This window comes from Pelophylax lessonae (genome assembly GCF_965119305.1).
Source record: "Pelophylax lessonae genome assembly, chromosome: 5".
NCBI classification, from domain to species: domain Eukaryota; kingdom Metazoa; phylum Chordata; class Amphibia; order Anura; family Ranidae; genus Pelophylax; species Pelophylax lessonae.
In genome coordinates, this window is record NC_138772.1 from 141,260,784 (window position 1) to 141,274,799 (window position 14,016).

The window sequence follows — 14,016 nt, forward strand, 5'->3', positions numbered from 1 at the left end:
TCCCCATCAGTGGAGGGCACCAGCGTACTTTATATCCGCGATCACTGACCTTTCGGACCTCAATGACCACTAAACACACGATTTTGAATCCTGCGAATCACTAACATGAATTTTACATGCCTTATATAAACAATGCTCTGGCTCTCTGCCCCCCCCCCCCCTCCCCTTGGATCACACTGATGCCTTATACACACACAATGCTCCGGCTCTCTGCCCCACTCTGCAGCCTTACACAGAGTCATCATTGGATCTCACGTCCTTATCCAGCCATGTGCTCGAGCTCCGTGCTCGCTCCCACAGTCTGATCAGCGCTACCATTGGAAGTCCCCTCCTTCACCTCCCGGCGACTCCCTCTGAGTTCACAGGTGCCAGAACCACAGAGGCATTCTGTAGGAATGCGGTCAGCATGCATTGAAAACAACATTGAGCAGCATACTTGCGCCACAATGTTGATTTGCGGCTGTACTCCTGGGGACCACCAAAACTTTCTCACGCACTACTGGTTGGTGACTGCTGCTCTATATAATGCCTTTTGTGTTCTATTCCTGAACTAAATAATGAAATTAAATGGCCTACCGAAGTCTTATATCTTGAATAGCTACAGAAGTAGTCCTAACCAGAGTTTTTATCTCTGCTCTACTACACTTCACCCCATGCCGTGGAGTGTCACTGCTTGTGTGACACCCTAGTAATGGCTGCAAAGGTTTGGCAGAACTAGGAACTTGTAAGACATGGACACATTAACAGTTTAGGATGCCCCAATCCCTAAAACATCATCATTTGGTAAGAAGAATGCAGCAAGGGTAATGTGAGTGAAGTCAGAAATCCTGATTTGTACCAGGCAGGGAGTCAGCAATCATAGAGTACCTAGCACTTTCAGATCACCAATAGCAGCCTACATATTTTTCTTAGTACACTTTTTTTTTCAAAAAAGAAAGGTTGATGTAAACCAGGCGTAGGCAACCTTGAAGAGGTGGAGATCTACCTGAACAACATGGGAGAAGTCAAAGATCACTGGGCACAGTGTCCCCTCCTCACACCCGATTTAAACCTCCAATTGCCGTACTTCAGTTTCGCAATGCATTGCCTGGCAATCATGGGTTTAAATCAGGTGATGAGGAGGCAACATATCGCCTCCCCACCACCTGTCAAAACACACTCAAATCACTTTTCAGAGGAGCAGCAGTGCCTGTTGCATTTGTGAATGGGCCCCTGGTTGCATTTGGCAGCGGGCTCTTAGGGCTCATTCACATGTACAGTTGGGTGGTGGTTGCATTTGGCAGTGGACCCTTAGGGTTCGTTCACATGTACAGTTGGGTGGTGGTGAAACTGTGCAGTTGTGGTTTTTTCACTTCCAATCCCTACCCCCTTTAGCAGCTGAGGCAGCAACCAAAGGTGTACACATCCCACAGCAGGAAATAAGCCCCCTGTTGCTTTTGGTGGGTGCTACCGCCTGCCAAACATGAACTAGTCCAGGAAATGGGGCCACTCTGAAAGTGCCCTGCAACTACATGCTTCTGCGGGGTCCAAGGGGTTAAAGCAGGTGTTGAGAAAGTAACACAATGCTGCCTGCTTTAACCCCTTGTTTGCTATACTGCACAAGGCCACTTGCAGAGTAACCCTATTCACTTGAATGGGTCATACTTGGCAAATGCTACACCCATCAACCATGACAGGGCATATAACCCCTGCTGATGCAGGTGGCCACTGCAGCTAAAGAGAATACGATTGGGGCGGGGGTGATAATAATACGTCTTAACTATGGGGTTTACCCACCTCCCAAACTGCAAATGTAAATTAACCCTTACTGTTCTGAACATCCTATAAAAGGTTGCTTTCATACTGATGTGCTGTGGTTTACCTGCACCATGGGTGCAGCGCTGTGCATCTGCAACTTTCCTGGGTTAGCTGTGCTTTGCCATATACTTCTATTATATCCTGCAGGTGTGGTGCTCTTTCTGAAAGCTGCCGGTACACTGCACTTCACTGCACCCATGGTGTGGGTAAACTGCAGCACATCAGTATGAAAGCAGCCCTATACTATTATGCCCAGTGTATTGCTTCACACTGACCTGAAGATCTCTTCTTTCCTGCTGTGGCACAGCTCTGCAGACAGCTAGCCGGGGTAAGAGGTGGAGTGCAGTTCGTATCGCTCCACATGCGACAGGAGCCAGCAGTACAGGGGAGGCCCTTAGACACCCCAGGGGAACATCTCAGACAGTCCCCTCCTACATGAGCAGCCAGCAAAAAGAGCAGCTCCAGATGGCATGTGAGTGCCAGATGCCGCCTGCGCCCCAGGCGCAGCCGCTGCTGCGACCTCCAAATTACAGTGTGTCAGGCACCGAAACAGCCAGTGCATCCTCCAGCGCCTGTCGCAGCAGGGGAGGTAGAAATGTCATCCTCATCGTCCGAGGAGACAGGGTGCGAGGTATCAGACCCAGTAGGGTGGCCCCATGTCTGCGGCGGCTGAGCCAGAGTCAGACTCCGAGATATCTGATGAGGCAGGGGTAGGCAGAGAAACATTTCAGCACACCTACCACCTCCACCCGAGCCCAAATGCTTCCCGAACTGCTGAAAAGGCATCGACGGACAGTGGGGATCCAGTAGGCTCTGTGAGGAGGTCAGGTGGGAACAAATGGCCTGCAGGGTCCACACTGAAGCTATGGAACCCGCCAGTAACTTAAAAAAAAAAAAAAGACAAAAATAATTTTTTTTTTTTTAAAAGCGGCCCTCCAGCGCTACAGCGCCCTCCAGAGGTCAGGTGCGTGCTAACAGACCCCCACAGAGAGCGAGAGACCACCCTCATGACTCACTGTCCTTCAGGCACTCCCACCGGCCTCCACAGCAAAAATTGACCGCAAAATGGCTGCCATCATAGAAGCAGACAGAGGCTACAACAAAATGGTGGCCCCGCGCGGGAATCGGGACCCACAGGGGGACCCCCCAAACGCACAGCAGAAAACCCCACCAAGGCCCCCCCCCCCCCCCGCACGATCAGTTGAGCACCACGTACAGCGCACTCCCCCGGCCCCCCATGCAGCCTGCACACTAGGCCCCAGCCTCAAGTAGGCCCAAACAGTCCCTCACATGGGAGGGGGGGTAAGGAGGGGGGGGGGTCACAACAGGACAGAGGGAAACCCAGGAGTGTGAGGGTCCGACCATCCCAGGGAGAGGGCCCGCGTCCACCCCAAAATCCGCCATGTAAGGGAGGAACGTTCACTCACCATACCGGGAACACAGGCGGGCGCCATCTCTTGACAAGACCCCAGTAGGGGGGCTGTCGGCCAAATAGGAACGCTGCAACATAAGCCTGGACCCTGTCGTGTGCGTCCTGGCCAGACGTTTAACTCGCGGGGCCAGTCCCAATCCAGTGGGACTATGGCGCGGGCGACCCAGCGCGGAGCTACGGTCTGCACGCGCTCGCTGGCCAGACTGGGGTGACCACTGGATATGGGGGTCCACTCTGTCGCCCAGTCCGGCATAATTACTTGAAGAACTCACAGGAAAAAAAGTTCCGGAGAAAAAAAGGCTAGCTAAAAAAATATACATAAAAAAATACTTTATATGCCAGGACCAGAGATCCCAGCAAGGAACTATGTCCTTACTCCTGACTAGGCAGATTAAAACGGAGATCCTATGCAGGAAGAGAGAGGGTGTACCCTCCGGGACTGCCCATAGGCGTAGCCAGAACTTTTCTCTGCCTAGTGTCCTACTCCTGTAGGGGGCAGTATTACCCTACTGATATGAATCAGAGAGAACTGCGTCTATCAATGAACGATAGAGAAATAATGAATTTGATCAATTTTGGAATAAGGCTGTAACATAACAAAATGTAGAAAAAGTGAAGCGCTGTGAATACTTTTCTGTAGGTCGTTAAGTTTAACATTCAGTGTAACTCACTGAGAGTAGGCTTTATGGACATGTCTGAATTTTGTGAAAAGTCCTTCTCACGAGATTTTTTGCAAAACATCACATCACTATGGCATTGTAAAGTGTGTTTTGAATTTTTTTAACCAACACACATCTTACCTGGATGATCTTCACACCTTGCCGAAACCTTGGAGGAAGGCCAAAGTGCAACATCCAGTTCAGTCTGGCACCCAACAGCAGAATAACATCTGCATGCAGCAATGCACTGTAGGCAAGAAATATCCATTATCGGGGAATAACCAGTCAAAATATATAGCGAGCAGCATGAATAAAAGTTTAGTAGCAGCAATATAAAAGGAGAGACAAATAATTGTAAACAGTAAAGCAGGAAATAGATTGTAACCATTGTTTGCACCCCTCATACCCTTTAACCCACTTTAAGAAGGAACATTTCTAAAGAGGTAAATGATTGAGGAGTCAAACATTTGTTGCTTATTTGCTAAGAAATGTGCATCTATAAAACATTTATATCTAAAAGGGGTCCACTCATTCACCTGGTCGAGTCACGTTTACTGGCAAAAATTAAAAATGTACAAATTATAGGGGGTTTCTCCTATTTGGCTGGTGTTCCACGTATGTTTATTGGTTCTGTTTTTTATAAAGCAAATGCAATCTATATGAGCATCAACCCGTTGCTTTCCTCTGTAAACATACCTGGATCTGGCAGCAGCAACACTAAAAGGATGATCATCGGATACAACACCTTTACCCATCGGTGTTGGTAAAAATGGAAGCCCACATTCATTCACTAGTCTCTGTATAACATTCTCTGCACGTGAAAAAGCAGCACCTTAAGAAAAAAAAAAGAATAATGTATATATTTGTTTAAATTGGTAAAAATTACAAGAATATGAAAGCTCCTGTAACCATGGGTTTACCCAACCTAAGTTAAAGTGTTGGGACCTCTTGCAACAACCGACATTGGGTCAGAAAGTGATGGGGAAATTTTCCAATATAAAAAAGGTACACAAAACAGTAAATCCCTGACAAAGGTTCTAGCCTTTCCCCTTGCTAAATGGAAAAGAAAAAAAAAAAAGTGTTACTATTACGATGTCCCCTTTGGTAAGATTTATTTTCACTTCCTTTACTGGAAACATGAAAAGTGGGGAGGATGGAATCCCCCCAGTTGGTACACAACCTGTAATAACAATGACCGGGGTTCTAACCATTTATGCAAAAAAGACAACTTTCTGAAAATTCTAGAATGGGGTGCTGGGGCTGTAGGAGAATAAAAGTATTGCTTTACAATATAAAGGGAGACTACAGTTTTTAAAACGTCTGAAAATCACCCAGCTACAGTATCTCACAAAAGTGAGTACACCCCTCACATTGTTGTAAATATTTTATTATACCTTTTCATGTGACAACACTGAAGAAATTACACTTTGCTACAATGTAAAATAGTGAGTGTACAGCTTGTATAACAGTGTAAATTTGCTGTCCCCTCAAAACAACTCAACACACAGCCATTAATGTCTAAACTGCTGGCATCAAAGGTGAGTACACCCCTAAGTGACAATGTCCAAACCGGGCCCAAAGTGTCAATATTTTGTGTGGCCAGCATTATTTTTCAGCACTGGCTTAACCCACTTGGGCATTGAGTTCACCAGAGCTTCACAAGTTGTCACTGGAGTCCTCTTCCACTCCTCCATGAAGACATCACGGAGCTGGTGGATGTCAGAGACCTTGCGCTCCTTCTCCTTCCGTTTGAGGATGCCCCACAGATGCTCAATAGGGGTTAGGTCTGGAAACATGCTTGGCAAGTCCATCACCTTTACCCTCAGCTTCTTTAGCAAGGCAGTGGTCCTCTTGGAGGTGTGTTTGGGGTCGTTATGTTGGAATTCTGCCCTGCGGCCCTGTCTCCGAAGGGAGGGGACCATGCTCTGCTTCAGCATGTCACAGTACATGTTGGAATTCCTGGTTCCCTCAATGAACTGTAGCTCCCCAGTGTCTGCAGCACTCATGAAGCTCCAGACCATGACACTCCCCCCACCATGCTTGATTGTAGGCAAGACACACTTGTCTTTGTACTCCTCACCTTGTTGCCGCCACACACGCTTGACACCATCTGAACCAAATAAGTTTATCTGGGTCCCATCAGACTACAGGACATGGTTCCAGTAATCCATGTCCTTAGTCTGCTTGTCTTCAGCAAACTGTTTGGGGGCTTTCTTGTGCATCATCTTTAGAAGAGGCTTCCTTCTGGGACGACAGCCTTGCAGACCAATTTGATGCAGTGTGCGGCGTATGGTCTGAGCACTAACAGGCTGACCCCCCACCCCTTCAACCTCTGCAGCAATGCTGGCAGCACTCACACGTCTATTTCCCAAAGACAACCTCTGGATATGAGGCTGAGCACATGCACTTAACTTCTTTGGTCGACCATGGCAAGGCCTGTTCTGAGTGGAACCTGTCCTGCAAAACCGCTGTATGGTCTTGGCCACCATGCTGCAGCTCAGTTTCAGGGTCTTGGAAATCTTCCTATAGCCTAGGCCAGTGATGGCGAACCTTGGCACCCCAGATGTGTTTGAACTACATTTCCCATGATGCGCAACAACACTGCAGATTGCATGAGCATCATGGGAAATGAAGTTCCAAAACATCTGGGGTACCAAGGTTCACCATCACTGGCCTAGGCCATCTTTATGTAGAGCAACAATTATTTTTTTCAGATCCTCAGAGTATTCTTTGCCATGAGGTGCCATGTTGAACTTCCAGTGACTAGTATGAGAGAGTGAGAGCGATAACAGCAAAATTAACACACATGCTCCCCATTCCTGCCTGAGACCTTGTAACACTAACGAGTCACATGACACAGATGAGAGAAAATGGCTAATTGGGCCCAATTTGGACATTTTCACCTGGGGGTGAACTCACTTTTGTTGCCAGCGGATTAGACCATAATGGCTGTGTGTTGAGTTATTTTGAGGGGACAGCAAATTTACACTGTTATACAAGCTGTACACTCACTACTTTACATTGTAGCAAAGTCTTATTTCCAGTGTTGTCCCATGAAAATATATAATAAAAATATTTACAAAAATGTAAGGGTGTACTCACTTTTGTGAGATACTGTTTTTACATACTCCCTGTTACACAACTGTCTGCACAACTTCTCATATGGCACTCAATGCTTAATATAAAGACATAACTTACCTTTCCCTATTATAACCAGAGGGTTTTGAGCTTTTTTTAACTCAGCAACTGCCTTCTGTACTTCTAATGGGTCAGCCAGGCTGATGGGACGTGGTAAACAACAAGGTGCGTACCTTGAGAAAGACAAAAATATATATTCTATTAACTACATGAAGCTGGCCATACATGGATCAACATTCAGCTAGTTCAGCAGTAACTGGACAAATTGCTATCTGGGTATGGCCACTGTGGTCAGGGCAGCTGTTAGAAATCACAGGGACCTATACCGCAGACCTGGCAGCAATTGCGCACCCCCAAAGAAAAATATCAAACTGATATTTTCACTAAAAATACACTAAAATCATTATTAACGGACACAAACCTAAAGGACAAAACTGTATTCCGTTAATAAAGGACTCCCTCCTCTGCACCTAAAATACCCTCCCCATCCACAGCTCACCCCTCTAAACCACAGCTCATCCCTATGCACCTAGAATACCCACCACCATCCACATCTCTCACCCCTCTGCACCTAGCAACCCCCCCCCCCCACCCCAATCCACAGCTCTCTACACTCTGCACCTAGCTGCCTCCTCACTTCCTATCCAAAGCATTCCCTCCTACGCTCAGCACTCCGCATTCACTGCTCTCACCGGTGCTACACGTTCCACAACCCTTCTCAGGGCCCCCTGATGGTTTTCCTTACAGAGGCCAACAGGGGTTCTACTCAGCAGCTGCCAGCACTGGCTTTTTTTCAAACATACAGCGACACAGTCCCTGCCATGCCATCCTTAAGCAGCGCCAGTGTGCAATGGACCATGGCCGCCAAGTGGTGTCGGCAACCACGGCTCAAGCCAGGGGGTACACACACAGGGGGAATCATATGTCAGCAGAACAAGGAGGGGGAGAATCGGTGCAGCGGGGCAATTATGGAACAAAGCCCTGTGTCTCTCCCTGCAGCAGCTAAAAACCGGTGGGAAGGAGAGAACCCAGCATTCGGCTGCTGCAGGGAGAAACACAGACACAGGGCATCATTCTGTAATTGCCCGCCGCACCAATCCTCCTGCTCTACGGGCCCCCCGGTGTGCCCAGGCCCACCACAGGAGGACCAGTGGTACCCCCCATTAGCAGCCCTGACTGTGGTTGAACAGAAGTTGATCTATTGATCATGATTTCCCCCATCCACCTTGAAATCATGTCAGTCTATTTAGTTCAAAATTCTAGTTGACTTAAAAAATCAGACTCATCTACAGTCAGCCTAAGAAGAGACTCAAGTGTCAGCACTGGGAGGTACAGACAAAGATATGAGTGCCACATAGTGGGTAGATGGTACACACAACCACAACAAGACTATTCTAAATTGTAAACAGCATGATTACAAATTAGCACTCATACATTGCAATAATACACAAACAACTGAAATTTAGGAAATTCTAACTACTGGAATTACATTGCACCCCCAACTTTCCTGAGGTATTGACTTGCCTGACTTCACTCCTATCAACCATCTTGTTTACAAAGTCTCCAGGAATGTCCACATAGCAAGAACCAGGGCGGCCATACATACTTGTTCTTACAGCCTGAAAAAAAAAGAAAAAAAAAAAAAGGGGGGGGGGAGGGGAGATTTTTCAATCACTTGATACTTACAAAAAACCCTCACAGAGGACTGTGTAGAATAGAAAAGCCCAAATCAGAATCACATACAAAATTACACTGGACAGCATACCAGTTCAAAGTATAAACAAACTCACCCGTAAATTAACTGTAGTGTACATACACATGACTATAAGAATGTTACTGATCAGAAGCAAGGTTTTTCCGGAACAAGAGTTCCTGCATAAATGATCAGTAAAATGCTTGCCTTCAGATACTTTTTTAAATGTGTAAAATTGTACTTCTATATTGTCCTGATTTTTTTAAAGACCGAAATGCATCCCTTGCATCTGGTATACATGCATTTACACCTTAAAGTGCTTAAAATGTATACCCTCAGATGCAGATTTTATAAATTTTGGGTTATGGATCGGAACATAGTGCATATTTATGTGCCTGTGTGCATTGCCTAATTAAAAACAATATACCTGTATTTAGATCCATAAACAAAAAAAAAATAAAACACTTTTGAAATGTGTTTTTTTACTCCTGTATGCATGAGGCCTATAAGACATACTGATTGTATAACGTGACTACAACAGAACAGAGAATATACCTTCTCAATAACAATGGGTATCGCTTCCAAGCTGCTAGGTCTGGCAGAGAATTTACTGTACAGTCGACAGGTTTCCACCTTAAATACAAAAAACAAGATTTTCGGTACTTACTATAGCTTTCTAAGCCAGACTGAACCAGCCCTCAGTCTACTGAGGGCCACAAAAACCCAATTCCAGGTAAAGATTATGGCACTTTGAAATTTAACAATATAGCAAATACTGCAACTTACTATACTAAACCACTTTAAGATTTTTTTTTAAAAAATACACTGTAATGAATTTAATGAACACATAACAATATAATACCCATTTTTTTTTAGTAAAATATAAAAGATGGTGTTACACTGAGTAAATAAGTAAATCGATACAGAACATGTCACACTTTAAAATTGTGCACGCTCAATGGAATGGCGCCAAACTACAATATTTAAAAATTTACAAACGCTTTTAACCACTTAAGCCCTGGAGGATTTGGCTGCTCAAAGACCAGGCCCAATTTTGCGATTCGGCACTGCGTGACTGTAACGGACAATTGCGCGGTCGTGCGACGATGTACCCAAATGAAATCGACATCCTTTTTTTCCCACAAACAGTGCTTTCTTTTGGTGGCATTTGATCGCCTGTGCGATTTCTACTTTTTGCGCTATAAACAAAAAAAAGAGCAACAATTTTGAAAAAATAACAATAAATTCTCAAAAAAAAAAAAAAAAAAAAAGTAAAAATCACAATTTTTTAACATTTTAGGCCAATTTGTTTTCTGCTACATATTTTTGTTAAAACAAAAAAATCGCAATAAGCGTATTTTGATTGGTTTGCGAAAAAGTTATTGCGTTTACTAATTACGGGAAAGATTTTTGTCATTTTTTTTTTTTAACTAGTAATGGCGGCAATCTGCGTTTTTTTTTTTGCGGGACTGCGACATTGCGGTTGACAGATCGGACCCCTGACTGACATTTTTGACACTTTTGAGGTTACCAGTGACATTACTGCAGTAATCAATGCTATAAATATGCACTGTTACTGTAAAAATGACACTGGCAGGGAAGGGGTTAACTTTATTGGTGATCAAGGGGTTAAGTGTGTCCCTAGGGGCGTGATTCTAACTGTCAGGGGGCGTGGCTTGTTAGATCATCACAGAGACATAGGATCCTACATAGCAGGATCACATAGCCTCTGTCATGATCTAAGGGAAAATGACAGACTGCTGTATTTACATCAGCCGTCTGTCTTTCTCCCTCGCCTGAGGGAGATCGCGAGTGGCCGGCGGACATCGGAGCCGCCGGTCACACACGCGGGAAAGGCAGGGAACGAGCGGGGGCGGGAGCGCGCCACTGGCAGCGCATGCTCGCCCCCTACAGGTTCGTGGGCGGGTGACGTACCAATACATCACTTTGCCCAGGAGAGGCTGACTGCCGCAGTATATAGTCGTGCGGCAGTCGGCAAGTGGTTAAACCCTCTACAGGTTACCAGTTTAGCGTTACACGGGAGTTCTGGTGCTAGAAATATTGCTGGTCGTCAGATGGTGAAAGGAGAAGTAGGGACAAAGTCTATTTTGGCCCTACTTCTATGGATCACAAGAGTGTAGCTCATTCTGCACTCCTGTGACCCATTTTCAGCTGTCACTTAGCCAGTCCAGGCGCTGGATCGATCCTGACTTTATACTCGGGATTCACCCTGCAGCCTGGACCAGCAGCTGGCCCAGCCTCTCAGTGAGCTGCTGGGAGACTAAGCCAGTCTCTTCTTCCCCCTAAACAGCTCAGTGTTTCAGTTAACCCTAGAGGGACCGAGCAGAGACCTGGTGACTGACACTCATCCCTCTCTACTGAGCTGGTGACTGACGCTCACCCCTCTCTACTCAGTAGAGGGGAGAACTGAGAGATCAGGGGTGTTTGACCGCTCAGTTCTCAGTGTAGAGGTGGAGGGGTGGAGGGGTGGAGGGGTGGAGGGGCAGGAGACTAATACTTCTCTTTTAATTCCAGAGAAAGAGGCCATGGTTAATTTTTATCCCATGATATGCCTGACTTAAAGAGCAGTTTTAATTATAACAAACGTCAAAAGACACAGTGCTGCTCCTAAATTCCCCTCATACATACATAATTTCTTGTGCTTGTGTTAACCGCTTGCCGACAGCCCACCGTAATATTACTGCGGCAGTGCGGCTCCCCTTGGTCCAGTCACGTAGTACTATGTGACTGGAGGGGAAGGAGTTTCAGCGGCGCACACAGTAAGCATATAGGCATACATTAACCCCTTTGATCACCCACAGTGTTAACCCCTTCCCTGTCAATGGTGTTATTACAGTAACAGTGCATATTTTTAGCACTGATTACTGTAGTAATGTCACTGGTACCCCCAAAAGTGTCAAAAATGTCAGTCAGGGGTCCGATCTGTCCACCGCAATGTCGCAGTCCCACTAAAAATCGCAGATCACCGCCAATACTTGTAAAAAAAGAAAAACAATAAAAATGACATAAATCTTTACCGTAGTTAGTAGACGAGAGAACTTTTGCGCAAACCAGTCAAAATACGCTTATTGCGATTTTTTTTTTTTACCAAAAATATGTAGCAGAAAACAAATTGGCCTAAAATGTTGATTTTTAAATTTTTTTTTTTTGTGACTGTCCTATAGCAGAATGTGAAAAATATTGTTTTTTTTTTTTTTTTTTCACAATTGTCACTCTTTTTTTGTTTATAGCGCAAAAAATAAAAAAATTGCACAGGTGATCAAATACCACCAAAAGAAAGCTCTATTTGTGGGAAAAACTGAATTTTTGTAAAATCTTACCTGTAAAATTCCTTTCTCTGAGTCCTCCGACAGTCGCCGCCTCTTCATATTCGTCACATATGGGGTATTAGACTTTGCTCCGAAGGAGTAGCTAGGCAACAGAATATGTTAACATTAAAGCTTTTAACATATCCCACCCTCAAGGGGTGGTCCCCTCAGTCAATACCCTCCTACTTCCTGCAACCATATCTCAGTTTTAGTGGAATAGCAGTAGAGTATACAACCAAACCCCAAAAGAGGGGCGGGGGCGGCGACTGTCGGAGGACTCAGAGAAAGGAACTTTACAGGTAAGATCTTACAAAAATTCCGTTTTCTCTTACGTCCTCCGACAGTCGCCGCCTCTTCATATTCGTCACATATGGGGACGTCCCAAAGCAGTGCAAACATGAGGGGTGGGAAACGCATCCGCGCCGAAAAGATAACGCAGTCTCCGCATCAAAGAAAGGAACCTTACCAAAGGAAGGAACCCAGCTGGGCAACAGGAAAAAACAGGTGCTCAACAGGAGCAACAACCCAGGAAAAGACAAAAAACCAGGGGATAAAAAACTTATCCCAACAGCCAGAGGTCCCCACAAGGGACCCTAGGGAATCGCCGCACTAAGAACCTTGCGGCCAAAGGAAGCATCCGCAGATGCCTGAACATCTACTTTGTAGAATTTTGTGAAAGTGTGCACGGTCGACCAAGTCGCCGCCTTACACACCTGGGCTACAGAAGCCCCATGACGACAGGCCCAAGACGTACTCAGAGATCTAGTAGAGTGCGCCTTCACAGGCACAGGGGGAACCTTCCCCTGCAAAGCATAGGCCTGTTTAATGGTCTGCCTGATCCATTTTGCGATGGTAGAGGCCGACGCCGCCATGCCCTTCCGAGGACCCTCTGGAAGAACAAACAAGGAATCCGTCTTTCGAAAAGACTCAGTCGATTTAAGGTAAACCCTTACCGCCCGAACAACATCCAGAGAATGTAATCTCACCTCCCTTGGATGTTTAGGCTTCGCGCACAGCGAAGGCAAGACAATATCCTCATTAAGATGGAATTCCGAAACTCGTTTCGGAAGAAAAGAAGGATTAGGTCGCAAGACCACCTTATCCAAATGAACAACCAGATACGGAGACTTGCAGGACAAAGCTGCCAGCTCCGACACTCTGCGAGCCGAAGTGATCGCCACCAAAAAGGCGACCTTTTTGGACAACATGGACAACGAGATCTCCCTGATCTATTCAAAAGGAGCATGTTGCAACACAGACAGAACGAGATTCAAGTCCCAAGGGGGCAAAGGATCCCTCCTAGGAGGAACCAGATGCCGCACACCCTGAACAAAAGTGCCAACCAAGGAGTTGGAAGCCACGGGACGTTGAAACAGAACGGCCAGCGCAGGCACCTGACCCTTTATCGTAGCCAGCGCCAAACGCTGATCGACACCCGTTTGAAGGAAGGACAGCACTCGGGAAACCGAGTACGTGCGGGGTGAAAACCCCCTGGACTCACACCAGGCAAAATAGGCCTTCCAAGTACGGTAATAAACCTTCCCCGAGGAAGACTTCCTCGCGTTGATCAAAGTATGAACGACCTCTGGGGAGAGACCCTTCTCCTTCAGGACCTCGGTCTCAACAGCCAGGCCGTCAAAGCCAGCGACTGTAAAGCAGGATGGTATATCGGTCCTTGAGACAGGAGATCGTCTCGAAAAGGCAGACGCCACGGGGCGTCGACCGCCAGATTCACGAGGTCTGCGTACCAGGACCGGCGAGGCCAGTCCGGTGCCACAAGAATCACCGTGCTGCGTTCCGAGTGTAACCTGCGAAGGAACCTGGACAGCAACTGAATCGGTGGAAACGCGTACATCAGCCTGTACTGATGCCACGGGGCCACTAACGCGTCCGACGCGTCTGCCCGAGGGTCGCGCGTCCTTGCCACGAACCTTCTCACCTTGTTGTTGAGACGAGACGCGAATAGGT

The 14,016-nt window shown here is 46.4% G+C and overlaps 1 protein-coding gene across 1 annotated transcript in view; it reads right to left on the reverse strand.

Annotated features, from left to right (window-relative positions):
- HACL1 (2-hydroxyacyl-CoA lyase 1) overlaps positions 1-14,016 on the reverse strand; it is an 84,903-nt gene that overhangs the window by 20,479 nt on the left and 50,408 nt on the right. The window contains exons 6-10 of the mRNA XM_082259486.1: positions 9,275-9,352; positions 8,561-8,645; positions 7,087-7,224; positions 4,585-4,720; positions 4,030-4,135 (exon numbers count right to left, since the gene is read on the reverse strand). Coding sequence (XP_082115612.1) covers positions 4,030-4,135; positions 4,585-4,720; positions 7,087-7,224; positions 8,561-8,645; positions 9,275-9,352 — 543 coding nt within the window. The remainder of the gene's footprint in view (positions 1-4,029; positions 4,136-4,584; positions 4,721-7,086; positions 7,225-8,560; positions 8,646-9,274; positions 9,353-14,016) is intronic.